The sequence below is a fragment of the Athene noctua genome, chromosome 1 (genome assembly GCF_965140245.1).
Source record: "Athene noctua chromosome 1, bAthNoc1.hap1.1, whole genome shotgun sequence".
Lineage (NCBI taxonomy): Eukaryota > Metazoa > Chordata > Aves > Strigiformes > Strigidae > Athene > Athene noctua.
In genome coordinates this window covers 31,718,480-31,739,352 of record NC_134037.1, presented here as the reverse complement: position 1 = coordinate 31,739,352, position 20,873 = coordinate 31,718,480, and the positions used below count along the sequence as shown (strand labels likewise).

At 35.8% G+C, this 20,873-nt stretch overlaps 1 protein-coding gene across 1 annotated transcript in view; it reads left to right on the top strand.

Annotated features, from left to right (window-relative positions):
• Positions 1-20,873, top strand: part of EYS (eyes shut homolog) — a 1,054,063-nt gene that overhangs the window by 228,006 nt on the left and 805,184 nt on the right. Inside the window, exons 8-10 of the mRNA XM_074895818.1 lie at positions 13,385-13,489; positions 13,755-13,894; positions 20,229-20,395. Of these exons, the coding sequence (XP_074751919.1) occupies positions 13,385-13,489; positions 13,755-13,894; positions 20,229-20,395 (412 nt within the window). The remainder of the gene's footprint in view (positions 1-13,384; positions 13,490-13,754; positions 13,895-20,228; positions 20,396-20,873) is intronic.

Sequence of the window (20,873 nt, the reverse complement as noted above, 5' to 3'; positions counted from 1 at the left end):
TCTGTCTTCAAAGTCAGGTGAATACAAAACAAACTACTTTCTTCTCTTGCTTTCCACTTCCTACCAGCCTACTATGGCTCATTTTACTAAGACACACAACTCCTAAATTTACTCTCACGGAGTTTCCAGAACTCTGCTAATTTGCATTAGCTTGTCTGTCTTTCCTGGCTTTATATTTATCCATGTCTATACTTTCCTTGTTTACTCATTCAGAGTAAAAGCTAAAAGGAATTTAAGGTCTTTTCTCCATGGATAGTTTCGTAAGTCTCTCAACAGAGAACGCCAGTGCACTATTCACTCTCATTACCCAACAGATATATCTGCTGTAAGTGACAAGGAAAACAAGGAATTTGCAGTTTTCTTTAAGCATTCAGAGGCAGCTGGAAAGATGGTGTACATTCAAATAGCTGTATATTACCCCCCCAAAAAATCATCAAATCATCAACAAGAAACAGGAGAAGAGTATGTCTTTTATGTAAATTCAGTCAAAAAGCCTTCAGAATAAGTTGTTTGAAGTGCTTTTAAAAGTTGATGATCTATAATAGCCAGAGACTTTTTTTCTGCTTCTCAGCTGAGTCTGTGTGGATTATCTCACCCAAAACAGCATTTCAGATCTTACCTAGGTACAAAAATTGGTGACAGGACTATAAAATCACGTATGACACTAATGGGTTTAATACATGATAAGGTGTGCAGTGTGGATGTAAATACAGCATGTTTAAAATAGCAAAAGCATTGGAGAGATGAGCATCACTATCATGTAGACCTAGGTACTGGTTTTGTTACACAACTGATCTTCATAGCTCTATTTTATTTCTTTAAAAAACTTTACCGTTACATCTTTTATCTCCTGAAGTCTTTCTGTGTAGTGGAAGCATTCAAACTGGAATTTAGTGTTTCTGAAGTAATTATCATGAATGAAACTACGTAGAAAACATGATTAAGAAAAACAGTTACCTGTTTTACCATGTTCAATTAAACCAATCCACCAAAGTATTCTTATACCAACCTGAACATGGCCCTTCCTCTTCAAAATGTGCATAATTATGATTAATCTTAATTACTTAATTGCTTACTTTTTCTCAGACACAATGCACCACATCATTAGCTGGCATAGTCCACTGTATCTCCACTGAGGCTAGGATTATGCAAACATATATACTAAATCTTCAAGGTTTTCTTCTAATTCACAACCTTGTGTTCAGTAGTTGTTTCTTCTAAAAAGAAACCCAAAACCCGATTCTGTTGAAATACTGTATACAATACTACAATGTGACAGAATTAAGGCAAGTTTTCATCTGTGCTATTGATGTCTGCTATTTATGTATGTTTTTCCCATGACATAAGCAGTCTTCCTAGGCACTGTAAGACCTATCTGCTTTCTTTTTAACCTGTATTACACTGGAAACTTACATTCAGCAACAGCTTCTGAACTTCAGTCTTTACTCTCGTACTCTCTCTGAATAGTTCAGATTTTCTTTTTCTGAAATATACTTTCTTCAATTTCTATGTCCTGAGACATATCTCAATTTTAAAATCTATTCCTTCAAAATATTTAACCTCTTTAGATCTGTTTGTATTATACATTTCTCTGCGGTATTTCCCACCAATTTGGTATGAACTCTGTATGTGATTAAAGTTTTGTTTAATCTCCTTTCCAGATCATTAATAAGAACATTAAATAACATTAAAATGAACACCACAGAGTACTGCATCCAGCTCTGGAGCCCTCAGCACAGGAAAGACAGGGACCCATTGGAGCAGGTCCAGAGGAGGGCCTCTGGAGAGGCCATGAAGATGATGCAGAGGCTGGGGCACCTCTCCTGTGAGGAAATGCTGAGAGAGTTGGAGTTGTTCAGCCTATGGAAGAGAAGGAGCTGAGGACACCTTATTGCAGCCTTTTAGTACTTAAAGGGGGCTTATAGGAAAAATAGGGACAAACTTTTTAGCAGGGTCTGTAGCAAAAAGACAATGGGTAAAGATTTTAAACTAAAAGAGGATAGATTTAGACTAGGTATAAGGAAGAAATTTTTTACAATGAGAGTGGTAAAACACTGGAAAGGTTGCCCAGAAAGTTGGTAGATGTCCCATCCCTGGAAACATTAAGGCTTGACAGGGCTTTGAGCAACCTGATCTAGAGGAAGATGTCCCTGCTCATTTCAGGGAGGCTGGACTGGATGATCTTTAAAGGTCCCTTCCAAACCAAATTATTCTGTGATCAGTCTTTGTGGCAACCCTCAAATTTGGACTGCTGTCCAAGCACACTGATATTCATCTTTCCTCCATGTTTAGAAGTTATCTCATCCTGTTCTCAATCCAGAATTATTCTGTCTAAATAATTAGACTCAATTTGCCAAGGAATTTTTATAAAACTTAGAAATACCATCAGCTTTCTGGAATTCCAGGTGTGACATTTGTGCCTCTTTCAGAGGGCAGAGGGACCTGCAAGGATGGTGGTGTTTATCCAGGCTGGGTAAGACGCTGATTCTGGAAGGTTCCCTCTCTCTGGAGTGACTCTGTGAGCCTTTGTTGTGGATTTTTTCATATTTCACATATGATGATTTGGTGGATTCCCTTCATTCAAGAAAGATCTTAAAGGAGAGTGAAAGGAGATATAACTGGAGGAATTTTCTCTGTTACAGGCATGAAAAATGTTTTGCATATCCTTCTAGTATCCTGTGGTTTTTTTTATGAACGAGATTTTTTAGTGGCACATATGAAGGGCACTTTGGCAACAAAACAAACAAACTCTCACAAGAGAATAAGAGACTATTTAAAAGAGAGGTCTTCAAAGGACTTTGCCAAGGGCTGAATCTTTAAGACCAGCTTTCCAGCTAAATCCTGGAGGCAGCTGAAACAAAGGACAGATAATCTATTAGATGGTCAAAAGTCAAATTGTATGTTCCAGAATAATGAGTTCATTTAAGAGCCAAGGTTAATAAAATACACCTCAAACAAATTTAAAGACATTCTGTAAAAAGTAGCTCAGCTAAAAGACTAAGCTAAAACAGTTACAGATCAACTTTCTGGAGAGACTATTCCTAAGAGTCCTTGAATGATTCATTTAGTTCTAAATCAGGAGAAGGTGAAATTTTAACTTCATATTTAACATTTGAGAATATGTGCCCATGTTTATAAGTCATGCAGCAGTAGAGAACAGGGATAAGTCATAAGCTGACTGTGGCCAGTGCGAGTCTTTCTGATCTTTTCAAAAAGGTTTAAATCCAGCTCCATGTAAATAAAAAGATGCTAGCTACTAAAATTTGAGAATAAGTATACTACAGTTCACTTGAACTAGAAAATGTTTGTTTTAAAGTTTGGATACCCTAAGCCTATGAAGCTGGGGCAGTATTTAGTGAATAGATGCATTCCACTTTGGCTGCACTCACTTATTTGGACACATGTGTCCCTGTGTTAAAAAAGTTTCATAAGAGGGGAAACACCTTTCTAGAACACTGGTCCAATGTATGGTGTAAATGTGCCTAATATCTTTCACCTAAACGATTTAGTAAATTATGAGTTCCAATCTCAGAACTGTTATCTCCAAACCCAGCAAATTCTCGTTTTTCAGGAGCTAATGGAAACTATACCCTTTAGATCTTAATTAGAAAAACTGTGTCAGTACAAATTATCACAATTTTCTCGGGTTTACCCTCTATAATCCCTTCCTCTCAGAAGAATAACTCTTCTTCACAGAGATTTGTGAAACACCATCCTAAAATGGAGATACAAAGAGTTTTGTAAGTATGTGAGAAATTTTGGGACCAGACAGGATACACCCGAGGGTGCTGAAGGAGCTGGCTGGGGTGCTCGCCAAGCCGCATTCCATCATTTACCACCAGTCCTGGCTGACTGGGGAGGTCCCAACAGATTGGAAATTGGCCAATGTGACGCCCATCGATAAGAACGGCAGGAATGATGATCCAGGAAATTACAGGCCTGTCAGCTTGACTTCGGTACCTGGGAAGCTGATGGAGCAGCTCATCCTGAGCACCATCACACAACACATGAGGGACAACCAGATGCTCAGGCCCAGTCAGTATGGGTTTATGAAAGGCAGGTCCTGCCTGACAAACCTCATCTCCTTCTACAACAGGGTGACCTGCTTATTGGGTGAGGGAAAGGCTGCGGATCTTGTTTACCTTGAATTTATAAGGCCTTTGCCACCGTTTCCCACAGCATTCTCCTGGCAAACTGGCTGCTTGAGGATTGAACAATCGAACACTTCACTGGGTAAAAAACTGTCTGGGTGGACGGGCTCAAAGAGTTGTGATGAAGAGAGTTAAATCCAGTTGGTGGCCGGTCATGAGTGGTGTCCCCCAGGGCTCGGTGTTGGGGCCACTCCTGTTTAACATCTTTATTGATGATCTAGATGAGGGGATCGAGTGCACCCTCAGTCAGTTTGCAGATGACACCCAGTTGGGTGGGAGTGTTGATCTGCTCGAGGGCAGGGAGGCTCTGCAGAGAGACCTGGACAGGCTGGAGCCATGGGCTGAGGCCAACTGGAGGAGTTTCAATGAGGCCAAATGCCGGGGGCTGCCCTTGGGCCACAACAACCCCCAGCAGGGCTACAGGCTTGGGGAGGAGTGGCTGGAGAGCTGCCAGTCAGAGAGGGACCTGGGGGCGTTGATTGACAGCCGGCTGAACAGGAGCCAGCAGTGTGCCCAGGTGGCCAAGAAGGCCAATGGCATCCTGGCTTGTGTCAGCAATAGCGTGGCCAGCAGGGACAGGGAAGGGATCTTACCCCTGTACTCGGCACTGCTGAGGCCGCACCTCGATTCCTGTGTTCAGTTTTGGTCCCCTCACTCCAAAAAGGACATTGAATGACTCGAGCGTGTCCAGAGAAGGGCAACGAAGCTGGTGCAGGGTCTGGAGCACAGGTCGTACGAGGAGTGGCTGAGGGAACTGGGGGTGTTTAGTCTAGAGAAGAGGAGGCTGAGGGGAGACCTCATCGCCCTCTACAGCTACCTGAAAGGAGGGTGCAGAGAGCTGGGGATGAGTCTCTTTAACCAAATAGTAACGGACAGGACAAGAGGGAATGGCCTCAAGTTGCGCCAGGGAAAGTTCAGACTAGATATCAGGAAGTATTCCTTTACAGAACGGGTTGTTAGGTGTTGGAATGGGCTGCCCAGGGAGGTGGTGGAGTCCCCATCCCTGGAGGTGTCTAAGAGTCGGGTTGACATAGCTCTGAGGGATATGGTGTTGTTGGGAATGGTCAGTGTTAGGTTAATGGTTGGACTAGATGATCTTCAAGTTCCTTTCCAACCTAGTTGATTCTGTGAGTCTGTGAAATTATAATTAAAAATGCAAATTTTGCCAAAAAATAATATTCATAAATTATTCTCCAAACACCACTGTAAATATGTACATTCTGAAACGAACTGTCATTTCAGATGGCTGTATCATTAATTCATTATTTTTTTCTTAAATATTGGGATAGAGGTAGTAGTCAACAAATGAACTAATTCAGTATGATGTATCTTTAGCAATCTTAAAGTTAATAATTTAGTTTAAACAGGTTGTCTAGATTCCATCTATAATCAATGGAGTTTATCCAGTTTTAAGAATCCTTGACCCACCTATAACAGATATCTCTCCACCACTGGGATGAATTATATGGGGTTTTTTTTTCAACTTTAACTATAGAGAGACTCAGGACAATTTATTTTATTTTTTTTTTTTTTTATCATTACACATTTATATTTTATTCTAAGAGGACTTAAAAAATATGTATTCTGATTTTTAGTAAATCTTCATTTTAATATTTATCATAGCTAGTTTATTAAGGACAGATTTTTCATGTAGCCTATAATAGAACTTTCAAATTCTAATGTAAAAATCGAGTAATTTAAACTTCATTGTTCTACTCTCTGAGTTACAGTCAGGCAGAAGCTTTTAAAACCTCCATGTGTGAATTGACAGATCAGTTCTTTATTTCTGCTTTTTTGAAATTATTTTCTCATTCACTGAAACTACTTTAGTTCAAAAAGCACAAAGATTAATTATTATGCCCAGACATCTCTAAGAATATATTTACTGCACAGTTCTACAAAACTCCAAATGAAAATGAGGAAATATTCAGAATCCATGAAAACCTATTTTTCAACTTCTAGTGGGTCCAATAAATATTACTGTGAGTGGATTTATTGTCTTTCAAAATAATTAAATGTAAAGTTCCTGTAAGTGGGATAAACCATGGCTAAATTTTAGGTGCCAACATGTAAATATCTATACCTGGCTTGACACTCTGTGCTCTCTGCAGGTTCTTTGGAAATAAATGAGAATTTTAAAGACTCCAATCATCTAATCTATTTTGTACATAGAGCAGGATAAGACAAATCATGCTTCAAAAGTGAAGAGTTTTTCATGGCCTGTAAATGCAATGACATGGATGTGAAGGTCCACATTTCAAAAGTTGACTCTTAACTGCCCATGACCTGCCAAAGAATATATTTTTTAATGTTCCTACTAGCTTCTTGGTTTAAATGGTCAAAAAGTAATAGGTCTGTGTGTATATTTGCATGTGCACATGTGTGTACATATACACTAAATCTACATGGGGTCTTATAACTACATACAGAAAAAAAGGAAAAAATACTCTTAAGTTGTAGCTTGCTAAACTTACTTTCACTTTAGAGTAAAAAAAGAAAAAAAAAAGGTGATGCAGTCTCAGTACTTCTGCACTGAAGAAAACGTAGTATATTTTGTTTGATAAACTTGTTGCCATATAAATCAAAGAATGGGAAGCGCTTAGCGTAGATTATCTTTATGCACTCTTTATTAGCATACTGGTTGTTTAGTTACATAGTTTACACAAAAAAAAAAAAAAAAAAAAAAGATAATGAGAGCAGAAGTGCAAAAATAGACCAAAGCAGATCACATAAAACTAAAAAACTAAAAATACCTCTAGCAACTACAAAACTACAATTGCCACTAAAGCCCTAAGGAATGTAAATTATTATTTTAGAGCTTAAAATGTTTAGGTCACTTAAAAATTAAACACTCTTATTAGAAGTGCTGCCTTTTCACACTGCAATATGTAAGGCAACTGCAAGTTATATTCTTTATAAGGACCTTCAGGAAGTTATTTGGTAAAATCAGACTTAGTAGTACATACATCTCTAGCTGATTCTTTTATCCTCAAAACCTTGGTTATGGGAAAGAGAGAAGCCCACCATATGTACATGTAATTTACTGGCTATGTAACCAAAATATTAAAAACTTAATCATTATTGGGCCATATCTAATCACTACAGAAAATGAGTTAAAATGTAGTTTAAATTGGGACTTACACAAATTTTAATTTCTGCCCCTTTTCATGACATTATACTCACCTCTCTCCCCCCTCCTCCAGGTTTTAAGGTCAGTGGTTGAATAGTGGTGGTGTTGGGGACAGTGTTAGATTCCTTCACTGGGACAACTATGATATTCATACTGATGGTTTCTTCTTCATCTCTCTAGAATCCACTTGGAATCATTTCTATATGTCTGCTAAAATTCTTTTAGACTTTTTCTTCACTGGGCTTCAGTCTATTTTGTAGATAAATTAACTTTTTATTGTGCTTCTAATGTATATTAAATATTATTCTTTTTTTATCTTTAAGACCAGTTTTGTCCAGCTCTAGGTCCGCATTCTTTAACTGATCATTGGTGATGTGTTTATAGCCATGGGGTCTCCAAAGCCAAACCTATGCCCGATCTCTTATAATTCCATGCCTGTGTTCCTCACATGGCATCCTGTGTCTCCACATCACAGGGCCTCTGTTGTACCAGCTCTTTATTTCTTTATGTATTTTCTTTGTATAAATCTCATCCTGTATAGAATAACTACTTGTTACTACTATCTATATAAAACTATGGTTGTACCATACAAAGATAAACACAAGTAAAGCATATTAGAAGAAAAAAACTGGTGTTACAGGTAAGGCAAGTAAAACATCACTCCAGGAAAGACAGATCAAGCCTGATGAGCCTCAGTCCTAAGGCCTTGTAAATTCAGTGGAAAGCTCATGGCCTATTCCTAGCAGAGGCAGTGTTGTATTGCAAGGCTACATGGTAAAACCCCTCATGTTTCCTTTCAGAATTTGTATTGCATTTGACACCTTTCCTTCTTCTGGTCCAAAAGTAAATTTAAATGATTGCTCATATGCTACTGACAGTACTTCAGCCATGTCATATTTTAGTCCTTTTAGAGTTCTTAGATGAAAAGCCCCCGGATTTGGTTATGTGTTATTATTTATCAGTGTACTGTCTGGCTGATCTGGAATTGGTTTTCCCCTATAGCAGCCCTCAGGTGCTGTGTTTTATGTCGGGAGCTGGCAGGGTGTTGATAGCACCCTGGTGTTGTGGCTGCTGCTGAGCAGTGCTTACACAGCACCGAGGCTCTTTCCGACATTTCCCCCCACCCCAAGTGGGACGGGGTGGGCAAGACCTTGGGAGGGGACACAGCCAGGACAGGTGACCCGAATTGACCAAAGGAATATTCCAGACCATGTGACGTCTGCTCAGTATAAAGCTGGGAGAAAGGAGGAAGGGGGTGGGGTCACCCTTGGTCCTCCGAGGCAACCACTACGCGTATTGGAGCCCTGCCAATGCCTGAAGGCCCCACATCGCCTCTTCATGGGAAGTAGAGAGTAAATCTCTTTTATTTTTTTTGCTTCCGCGTGTGGACCTTTTCTTCGCTTTGCTTATATTAAAACTGCTTTGGTTTTATCCACAGGGGCTGGGGTTTTTTCCTATCTTATTTTCTTTCTTCTCTTTGCCCTGTTGAGGAAAATAAGGGGAAGGGGGGGAAAGTGATAGAGTGACTTGGTGGTTATCTGGCATTAAGCCAAGGTCAAACCACCACAATCAGGTACAGATGTAAGTATGTTAGTTTATCTTCTTCTTAGTTGGCTGGTGCCAACCCCAGAGTTACGTAGTTTCTTTAGTGCATCATGGATTCCAAGCTAACAAACACAGATGAGAAGTAAAGTAAGGTATACTCTTTGGTGTTTAGTATACTAATGTAGTAAAAAGTCATTCCATAGTACACAGAAAATGGAAGTGGAGATGGGCTGTTTGAGACAAATATAGAGACATTACCTGAGTGTGCATGGATGGAGTTAGAAAAGCTAAAGATCAGCTGGAGATTAAACTAGCAAGAAACAGAAAGGAAAATAAAGTTTTCTCTAAGTACATTGGTAGAAAAAGAAAATACAAGGAAAATAAGGGCCCTCTCCTCAATGGGGCAGTGAGTACCATGCAAAGTAAATTGCTTTTAATGCCTCGGTTTTCACAGGTGCATGTGCTCAGGTACCTTCCTGTTCCTTGAACCTAGTAGCAGACAAAGTCTGGGAATTTATAATTTCACACAGTAAGAGAGGATGCTGTTAGGATCACATAAGTACATCAGACATGTACATCTGGGACCAGAGAGATATACCAAAGGGTGCTGAGGAAACTGGCCAATGTCATTGTGACATCGCTATCATCTTTGAGAAGTTATGGTAAGCTGATGAGGTCCCTGACTGAAAAAACTTAAATGCCAACCCTATCTTCAAGAGCTGAAGAGTATTGAATTGCCAGATTCTCCACCTGGGATAGGGCAATCCTGGTTATATGTAGAAACTGGGGGATAAGATGTTGCAGAGCAGCCCCACAGAAAGAGATTTGGGGTTCTGGGTAGATGGCAAATTAAATATAAGTCAATGGCAGCAAAAAGGGACAACCGTGCCCTGGGGTGCATCAAGCACAGCATCACTAGCTGGTCAAGTGAGGTGATTGTCCCACTCTACATAGTACTGGGATGGCCTCACCTTAAGTACTATGTGCAGTTTTGGGTGCCTTGATAAGACATCAGACTATTAGAGTGTGTCCAAAGGAGGATGACCAAGATGCTAAAAGGTCTTGAGGGCAAGACTTACGAGGAGCATCTGAGGTCATTTAGTTTGTTTACCTTGGAGAAGGCTAAGGAGTGACCTCATCACAATCTACAACTTCCTCAAGGAAGGCAGTGGAGGGGGAGGTGCTGATCTCTCTCTGGTGACCAGCAATAGGACATGAGGAAATGAAATGAAGCTGTCAGGGGAAGGTCAGATTGGATATTAGGAAAAGGTTCTTCACTGAGAGGGTGAATGGTCAGTGGAATAGAATCCCTAAGTGAGTGGTCATGGCACCACGCCTGTCAGAGTTCAAGGTTTAGTTTTAGGTAATCCTGTGAGGAGCAAGGAGCTGGACTTGATGATCCTTTCAACTTGAGATATTCTATAATTCTATGAATCACAGAATCATAATATCACAGAATGGTTGATGTTGAGAAGGAACTTCTGGAGGTCATCTTGTCCAACTCCCATGCTCAAGCAGGGTCCCCTAGAGAAGCTTGCCCAGGACCATGTTCATATGGATTTTGAATATCTCAGGGATAGAGATTCCACCACCAAACTGGACAACCTTTTCTAGCACTCGGTCACCCTTGCAGTAAAAAAATATTTCTTGGTATTCTTGTGTCAAAACCAGACTTCAGTTTGCGACCATTTATGGCCATATTTTATTTCACTGATATCTTGAGCATAGAATTTGTAGTTAAACAATTTAACTTGTAAGAACACATGTTTAAGTAAAAAAAATGCATGAGGTCATTTTTTAAAATGAACACTACAGCAATAAACTCTTTAGTCAAATTATTTTCCCTCCCTCTTTTTTTTTTTTTCCTTAATTTTTTCCTTTGTACCTTGTACCTGCTGAATTCCTGTTAGAAGAACAGCATGCTTAATTGTGCACAAAAATCTTGAGTTCTTTAAGTATAGCACTTCTCAATTAGTCAGCCCTCACTCACTATGAAGTGATAATTAGGCATTAAAACCTAAGTGGATTACCGTGGAGATCTCTCCTGACATACATTTAACACTTAATCAGATCTTAATACCATAAATTATGCATTTCTCAGCAGTATTCAGATTCTAATATATTTTATAACAGTTTGGAGTTACTATGTTTTTTTGACCTCATTGTGGCAGGGAAGAGTTGCAAAGTTAACTTAAAGGATATAGCTGTTATAAGAATTTTGGATTTATAGCAAAATAATTCTTTAAGCCTTTTCGATTGCAATAGTATTTATTCATAAGGGTTTCTTGGACAATACAATTCCACCCTCATGAATAAATATGAAAAAAATGGATCCAAAATACATATGGAATTGAAGTTTATGCCCAGATTTCCCCCCCCCCCTCCCCCAATTTTGCCTTCCAGATCTCATTAGGGAAAAAAACACCCATATTTCCTAGGAGACAGCAACTTCCTCAATACAATTACTTGATTTTATAGTTAAAATATCTATTTATTTTTTAGCATGTCTTTTTTCCAACCGATATTACACAGTTACATTTTATAACTCTTGTCCTGGCTCACAGCATGGCTTTCTGAAAATCTTAATCATAATGGTATCTCCTCAGAGATACAGATCCATATAGTGTCAATGAAAAGTGACCAAATGAGAGTCTTGTAAATTTAAGGTCAAGTTGTGCATAGTTGCCCATGTAATATTACATATTATATTGTAATAATAAACAGCAAGAAGTATATAATTTCTTTTTTTTTCTGTATGTTTAAAATTTTACAGTAATAATTTAAAAAATTATTTCTAACTCAATAAGCTTTATAATTTACAGGAAAACATACTATTGGCTGCTGAAAAATTTATATATGTTAACACTGGGCTATGTTTGGCTGAGGAGCAAAGGGACAAAATAAACATTAAAAGTCTGTATAGCATACTGGTCAACCTCTCTGTAAATACATGAGATTGTACATGTGGTTCAACACCTGCTGACTCAAGATACAGTTTTCTGGCCAATAAATCACATCATTAAGGCTTTAACAAGTATATTCCTGTTTACATTTATAGAAGTCTATAAAAAACAGTCTTTAGGTCTTAGTTTGACACTCCATTCCAGTATATTAAAAGATACAGCGTATGTTTCTTGCAGCTTAAGTGTTTTCTATTAGGAATGGACTAAAGGGAATTAAATTGGCAGAAATCCTTTGCTGAAACAAAGAAACTAATTTTCTTACCAAATTTTATACTATTATTTCATGTTCTCCTGATATCTCTGGCTTTAGATCAAAAGAAGAACTGATTAAAAATTCAAAAACAATTTCATTATTTGAAGTAAAACTATTTTTTTTTCCATATGAAGAATTTAAAATAGAACTTTTGACACAACATTTCATAGAACATATTTTCTGATTAAAGAAATCATCCCAAATTCTTGTACATCTCTCCCAAACATTTTTCTCCTGAACAGCCCTTTCTTGCATTTTTTTTTCTTAAGCCACTGAGTGACACTCATTATAAGTAGTTCATGGTAAAAATATCAGTAATCTGTTCTTATTTTCTTTTCTGCAGTATTCCTCTTTGAAACTTTTCAAAACTTCTCCACCTTCTCCTAGTTTTCAAAACAGTAAAGATTGTTTCACTTTCCATTTCTCTATTCGTTATGTTTTCTAAAATTGAAAAAAAAAAAAAAAAAAAAAAGATTACTGAACTCCTGCTGTAGAAATAGTAAATTAAAAATAAAAAAAAAGAATCATGGAAAAAGGAACAGTAGCACACCAGTAACAACAACAACAAAAAAGCCTCAAGAAACTTTACACAGGATTCATTATATTGTTTTCAGTACCAAAAAGAATAAGGAGAAAATATTAATGTTTTCTTTTTTTTTTTTTTCAAATCTCCTGTTTTTTTCCAAGAGTAAAGGTAAAAATGACAGTCTTCCTTATTTACTCTTATCACATTGCCAGAGATATATTTCTCTTCAGTACATATTTTTCAGAACTGTCCAGTTGCAAGTTCAGTTATATCTTCCTGCTGAGCTAAAAAAAAAGGTCTTCAGCTAAATGAGCAAGTAATTGTTCAGTGGAATGACATGAAAGGTTACTTCAGACAAATGTGGACTAGTTTTTTCCTAGTGGATGGAAAATGGAGTGTGGAAGGGACAAAATACGTACATAATAAAACCAACAGTATTGAGTAGAGATCAGGGTTGACTCAAGAATCAGTAAAAAGTATAAGAAAATGCAAAGGTATTACCTGCATTTCAGATAATTATTGCCAGTGAAAATCCTCCGTCTTCACTCCATATGCCTATTTGATCTCATCTAAAATTGTTTTTAAATGCTGAAAGAGATTTTTGACCATTTTTTAATACCATTACTTTTTTTTTTTTTTTTTTAATATATATAAATGAAGAGAAAGAAGACTGGAAACTTACACAAGTCTTTAATTTCCAGAAAGATTATTTAAGACAATAGTTATCTCACCAATCTTAGTAATGTGGTTCAAAAGGTTTTTAAAGAACATTATATTAATTCTTAACCATTTTAGGATTTTTTTTTTCAACCACAGGAGAATTCTGCGAGGTGAAAATTGATAGCTGTGGTTCCAGTTCATGTGAAAATGGAGGAACATGTGTTGGCTATGAAGATCATTTTAAGTGCAGTTGCCCTATAGGTAAGTTGCTGGAAAGTTATTTTCAAAACAGAACAAAGAACATGTCGACCAAATATTTAAGCTTAAGAAATAGCAACATAAAAATAATAATATATCTCAATGTATGCAATTAACATTTTTATAAAGAAACCCATTTTTTCGCTTTGTTTAGGAAATAAAGCTTCCAAATTACTCTAGTAGAGTGGTATTAACTGCTAACACTCTGAACAGACATAACGTCAATATTCTGAATGAACTGTGATTAAACATTCTCTTTGTGGTGCAGGTTTTGAAGGTGAAAGATGTGAACTGGATATTGACGCCTGCCTATTCTACAATATAAGCTGTGCCCCAGGAGCACTGTGTATGGATAAATCTCATGGATTTAATTACACGTGTTTATCACCATGCATTGGAAACACAGAGGTAGGATAAAGTGATATGTTCCCCCCAGTGGTTTTGGGAAATCAAACAAGTTATTCTAAGAGCAGTGAGCTGATGAAGACTCATTTCCCATGAGTTTCCCAAACACAATACTCATTCTTGATATATTCTTATGGTAACCTTCCTCTTTCCTGTGTAACATGCACATCCAAAAGTGTATGATGTGACTAGTCTGGTCATTGTCCAACAAACCGTGTAAAGTCTGAGCTCTACCTTTCGGTTTTTATAGGTTTACTCTCTCATGTCTCCTTCTGTCCCTTACTTGCTCCCGCTATGTTATGAATCTTTTAGGAACTTAAGGCAAAATTTCCTTGAAGTGTTTAAAAGTTACTAGGCAAAAGGCTTATGGTACATCAGTGAACAGAAATAATGACAAAACCTTCATTTCCATTAAAACCAAAAATAAAGGCCATAATCAACAACAAAAACAACAATTTAAAAAAATAAAATCTAAAGCAAGGCTAAGTACACTGTAATGAGACCTGAAAATGCAGTTAGAAAAACTCAAAATTCTCCTTGCAAGTTACTCTTAAATACTCACAGAATATAGTAATGGATCTGATTTTTGTACATTCAAGGTATTCTAGAAATCTTTAAGTTAGGTACTGACAATGCTTAGGCTAAAGTACCATCCACTGTGTACCCAGATGCCTTTAAGAAATGCATTTGCTGTATTCTTCTCACTTACCTTTAGTGACCTTTTCAGTTAAATTACTGATTTGGGAAGGATTCATTCACATCAGGATGGACTACAGACTCAGGCCCTTGAGATACTGAGATTTCGATATGGGATAAAGTAAAATACTGTTTCATTTTTTTATTATAATAGTTAATGTAAAGCTATGTACACAATGCTATATAGCCCTTTCAAACAGCTAATCAAACATGACAACCAGTGTTTCAAAGGCTTAATCAATTCTTTTATTGAAATATACTCACCATAAAAATATATTATGCAGATCAGGCAATGTGTTTACAAAGAAGCAATCACCATTTATGTCACCTTGAAGTCCATGAGTACACATGCACCACTGAATATGAAATGTAACGCTGAAGTACTGACTCAAAGGTTTATATTTAAATTGTTCGGCATCTTGTAAATTTTATCATTTTTATGATTTAAAGTGTCATACTGAGTGCAAATTTATTGTACATGGCATAACACCATAATGATGCAATAATCATTATGGCTATTTAGGCTGGGAAGTGATGGTGTGCCAAGGATGCTGATGGGAGCTACTAAAACATTTTACTGTAATATTTGCTTAAAAGCCCTCAGACATATTTAATTTATTCATACAAACATTTTATAGACCATCATAGATGTCATGTGGGAGAAAACTTTAATAATATATATATGTAACTATATACACTCACTGTATGAGAAACTTAATTTGAATTCACTAAATGTGAATAATTAGTAGATTTTCCAATGGGAAAGGGAATAGAAACTAAATAGAAACTAAAGGAGCTATATGTTTGGGTTTTACTTATTTTCTTAGCCTATAGATCATTAAAGTAATATTTCCTTATTGGAAAAAAAAAGAAGGCCTTATTCAAACAAATGAATATTTGAATTCTTTTTGAAGCAATGTAAGGAATAATTTGAAATTAAAAGTTTATATTTGTCAGTAGATTACATAATTCAGCATTTAATTCTTTATTTATTCTTTGTGGCTGGAAAGTATCTATTTTTTTTTCATTCTTTCCTTTCTTTTAAATTTCCAATATTACCTTAGTTAGGCTGAGCTATTTCACCTCTGTATATTCAACACAATATACTGAAAAGAATGTTACTATTTTAATATTTTCTTAATTAAAACAAAAAAAAAAAATCATTGGGACTCTTTTATCTCTATAAATGTATAATGATACTAATGCATTGTTTTGTTTTGTTGTGGTTTTTTTTTTCTTTCCCAGGACAACATTTAAAACATTAAATCTGTTTTTAATACTACTTTAATTACATTTTTTTTTTAAAAAAAGATACAAAAATAGAAGTGTGAATATCTTAAAATAGGGGATATCTTCCTTTAAATTTCAAAATCTAAACTTAACTTTGTAACCAGGATAAAACCTGCCCACCCTGTAACTAGAATTATGAAGGACCTTCAAATAAATAAAAATATTGGTATCTTTAAATTAGTGACTTCAAACAAGACCAAATTTAGAAATTTTGCATTTTATCTTTTATTCTCTCACCTATTCAGGAAGACACCAAAAGAAATAAAGAAAATATCCCTATCCCACTTGAATATAGAATGTATGCCACAAACCCCATGCTTTTATTAACAGAAGTGTGTAAAGAATTTGTAAGAGTACTAGTAATAATCATGCTAGGCATAGATAATAGAGCCGTAAAATCACAGAACTGCCCAGGTTGGAAGGGACCTTGAAAGACCATCTAGTCTAGTCTGACCTTTCATGGGAGAGCGAGCTTGTCCAATCATGTCTTGAAAACCTCCTGTTGTGGTTTAAACCCAGCCATGAGCCCAAAACCACACAGCCACTCACTCACCCTCCCTTGCCTCAGGGCATGGGGGATGGGGATTGGAGGGATAAAGGTAAGGAGATTCATAGGTTGAGATAAAAACAATTTAATAATTGAAATAAAATAATAACAATAATAATAATAGAATATACAAATGAGTAATATACAATGCAATTGCTCCCCCTGAATGATGCCCAGTCCATTCCCAGCTGGTGATCCCAGAGGAGACAAGATGCTGAAACTGCAGTCCCAGAAGAGATCCATCCAACTTCCTGGCCAGCCCCCATCTATATATCGAGTATGACCTCATATGATATGGAATATTCCATTTTTGGGCTGTGATCCCTTCTAGCATTTTGAGCAACTGCACACTAGCAAGACATGGGAAGTTGAAAAGTCATTGTTTTCTTAGCAACATCTAAAAACATCAGTGTGTTATCAGCATTCTTCTCATATCAGATCACACACTGCATCCAAAATATAGCACTATTCTAGCTACTAAGAACAAAAATTAACTCTATCCCAGCCAAAAGCATGACACCTCAAGTGATGAGAATGCCACCACATTCCACTTCAAAAGCCTACCTATGACCCAAACAATCACAAACGTGGAGGCATCCTAAGATGTGTGATGATGTTTAGTGGCTGTGTTAAGTCCTATCAAGCAGATTTATTCCTTCCTTTAAAACACTAGTTTTTCAGAATTCTGTCAACAATCTTACAAAATCATAGGTTCTGTTAGCATTTCTTAAGAAAAAAATTGAATTTGTAGCAGTAACTATAGGAACTTCAAGATGCTGTCAAATAGTTATTGTTTTATAAAGGAATCATAGGAGTTAAAAAGTATTTTTCAATTATTGTTTTATTTTCAGTCTTAAAATGTAAACAGACACACATCAACTTGGACATCAACTTGGCTGGTTAATAATAATCCCCATGCAAGTTAGGAACTGAAACATCTCTGAAAAGTCTTCTCGGTGTCTATCATTGCAGTACTAATGTTGTGTCCAACTGGATTATTGATCTCCACTTGCATAATTTACTCAGAATACATTTCCTTTTTTTATGAGCCAAACAATCTCAAGTTATTCTGTCACATTTGCAGTCAGGATCACAATTCCAACATCCTGAATGGAAATATCTATGTGCTCAATGCATACTTAGTTGTCATGGTGTGAGCCCGGAGGGCTGTTCACAGCTGTCCTCTCACCCCTTCCCCCTCAGTGCTGGGAAGGAGAAAATGAAGCAAAAGTCTCAGAATCAAAATCTAGAGACCAAGAAAGGTATCAGGTTCTCCTTATAGGCACTCTAAGTATTTTAAGCATTTGCTCCACAAGGAGTCATTCAATAGTATTTACAACTTAGGTAACAGTTGAATTTACAAGAAGTTAAATTAGGCAAAGTGCTTTTTTCATATTAATCATAACTTTCCTTTTTTTTATTTTCATATTTTCTTCTGAACTTTTCAGCAAATATTTCTTAAAATTATGAAGAAGGACCTTTTGGGTTTTTTTGTTTGTTTGTTTGTGGTTTTTTTTTGTGTGTTTTTTTTTTTTTTAAAGAAAAAGAAGATATGTACTTGCTCAATGTACTATGAAGTCCAGGAAAAAACATAGGGTAGATTAACTAAAATTAAACTTTTGGAAAATTTTTACTATCCAGATATTGATTTTTCAGTAATAAAGCTTGAAGACTGTAGTAAAATGATATGACTGGAAAAAAAAATGTGTGTGTGTGTGTGTATAGAGAGAGATATTAAAAGTACAGATTAATTCAAACTGTAGAGAATTCCAGGAAAAGTAAGATTTAAGAAGTGTTAGGAAATAATGATTGCACTGAGATCTTTCTAGGTCAGTGTCTTATCTTGAGCAATGGACAACAGATGATATATAGAAAATGAGAGTCATATAGTAAGGTTACTTCCCTCAGTTACTGCAGTGAAGAAAGGAGAAGAGCAAAATGTAATCATCTAGGGACTAATTATCTTTCCTTGCTGTAATAATATTTCCTCATTGATATTAGAAGGAAGTGATTTTTATGTTTTTATCAAGACTACATAATAAACCAGATTTGTTTATAAAGTATCTGCTGTAGACAGAAGTGTGATGATCAGAACAACCAGAAGAGCCCTTGTTAAAGGTCTGTAAAATCATAAGATCTATGTATAATCCTAAATACGAGGAAGATTTATTCTGGGAAAAAGAAAAAGAAGATTGATGTGAGCATACTGCTCTTTCCAAAAGTCTATGTATCTATTTATTTCCATTTAAAAGTATTTCTTGTATAAAAAAAAAAAAAAAATAACATAAATGTTTGTAGTAACTTTAGAAAACCACATATCAGGTTTGAAGTTTAGAAAACCACAGTGTAGAGGTTTAGTTTGATTTTAGCAATAGATTAATAAATGTATTTAGCCTTAATATCTTATTAAATCCATAATATTCTAGCTTAGATTTTTCAATATTTAGATTGATAGGGAAGTAATTTTACAGCAGAGATAAAAATCTATCTGACAGAGAAAACTGCTAACTAAATTTGATTCTGAAAATATCTTCCATAGCTTTAATTTTTGTTTAAAGCAGTGCTAGATTGCACAGTCTTAAAGGGTAACATCCTTCTTCACTGTATAAAATAACAAACCAACATAAGAATATAATTAATATAATATTGTGGTAATATTGAAATACAACTTTTGTCTTCATTGTTTAAGTTTTTCCCTAGATTTTTTTTTTTAATGTAAGCTTACTTAACCTATTTGAGCTTTAAGAAAACAGTAAACCTCCGAACAAAATCCTTCAGAAATGTTTAAATAAAAAGTAAGAAGTTATTAACAAAATTTTAAAAACATAATATCTCCAAAACTGTACACACAGGAGTTTTCTTTGCATCTATTTGAGAAGTGCTTCTCTTCAAGAAGTTGTCCTATTCCAAAAGGATCCCAAGTTAAGTCTAAAATTCAGTTCTGAGAGCATAGCAAAAAATCTCTTAATTTTAAGGTCAATTAAAAACTTAACCAATGAAAATGAATATTAGAGGATTTCTGCCTCTGTTATTACTACAAATCTTAATGACATCATAAAGAGATTCAGACTCAATCAAACTGAATTACTACTGCATTAGCTCATCTTCTAGACACCATTTTCTTTATAAACCAATCGATTAGAAGGAAGGGTCTTAATTGCTTTGAAATGAAAATGTCATTATCTGTTTTTACACTGACAAAAATTTCATGGAAATGAAAGGGAACCCTAAACTAAAATGAAGAAGGGAGCATGCATTCTGACATAGAAATTTCTGTAATATTTGAAGAATACAGGAAATACTGTTTTACTAAATAATGTTAGCAAATAAAAGCTAAAAGAAAAAGTGTTCCTGTCTAGGTTTACTAATTTTTCAATATCTGCAGGTTGAAAAGAAAAAAGTTCCTAGTCTTCCCAGAGCATAGATATTATATATATATATATATATATATATAAAAAATAAAAATGATTCAAAAATAGGTTGTGATCAGAATTATGATTAAAATTAATAGCAGGCTAGTTCACCATCATCCCTCCTAAAACAAACATATTTTAAAGTTAGTTATGAAAATGACACCGTTAAATTGAATTGCAAATACGTCTTTCCAACTAAACAATGAATTGATATATTGATTTAATGTCATTCAGTATTTTTGGTTCTTGGAGATCTCTCTTTTGTAATATTACAACACAAAAACCTTAAATAACCATATTTATTACCAATGGCTTATTCAGTTAAAATGTGGGGAAAAAACCCAACACGTAGAGAAAAGCCTCTTTATGTATTTGTACTTCTCATCTTCAGGTATGTGCAAATGGAGGTAGCTGCTTCTATGATGAAGAAAAACAGAGAACTCACTGTGTCTGTGCTCTTGGGTGGACAGGACAAACATGCCTCGAGAATATTGATGACTGTGGGGTAAACCAGTGCCAGAATGGAGCCACATGTGAAGATGGAATCAATAAATACAGGTATTAACATGATGCTTTCCATACAAGCCTTATGCTCTATGAAGATATTTTTTCCTTTCAAAAAGAATTACAAAGGGAATTGCTATTCCAGTAATATTTTTCTTGGATTATAAAATGCCATGGATACTAACTTTCAGTAAGCATGTGCATTCAATAGGACTGTGTAGTCTGAAGTATTACATAGGAAGACCTCACAATTATTCCTCTTTGCTGGACAAAGCACTTAAACCAACTATGTAAAACTGCAGATAAACAAATCATCTATTTTAGTAAATGATGAACATTTTTTGAGCCTGGAGTGTGACATTGAGTGACTTTTGTTATTAGAACTTGAATAATAATTTTCAAGTGAATAGTTGAAATTAGTTGTTTATGTTTGGTTTGGTTTCGGGTTGTTTGGGTTTTTTGTTGTTGGGTTTGGTTTTTTTGTGTGTGTGTGTGGTTTTTTTGGTGTTTGTTTGTTGGGGTTTTTTTAAGG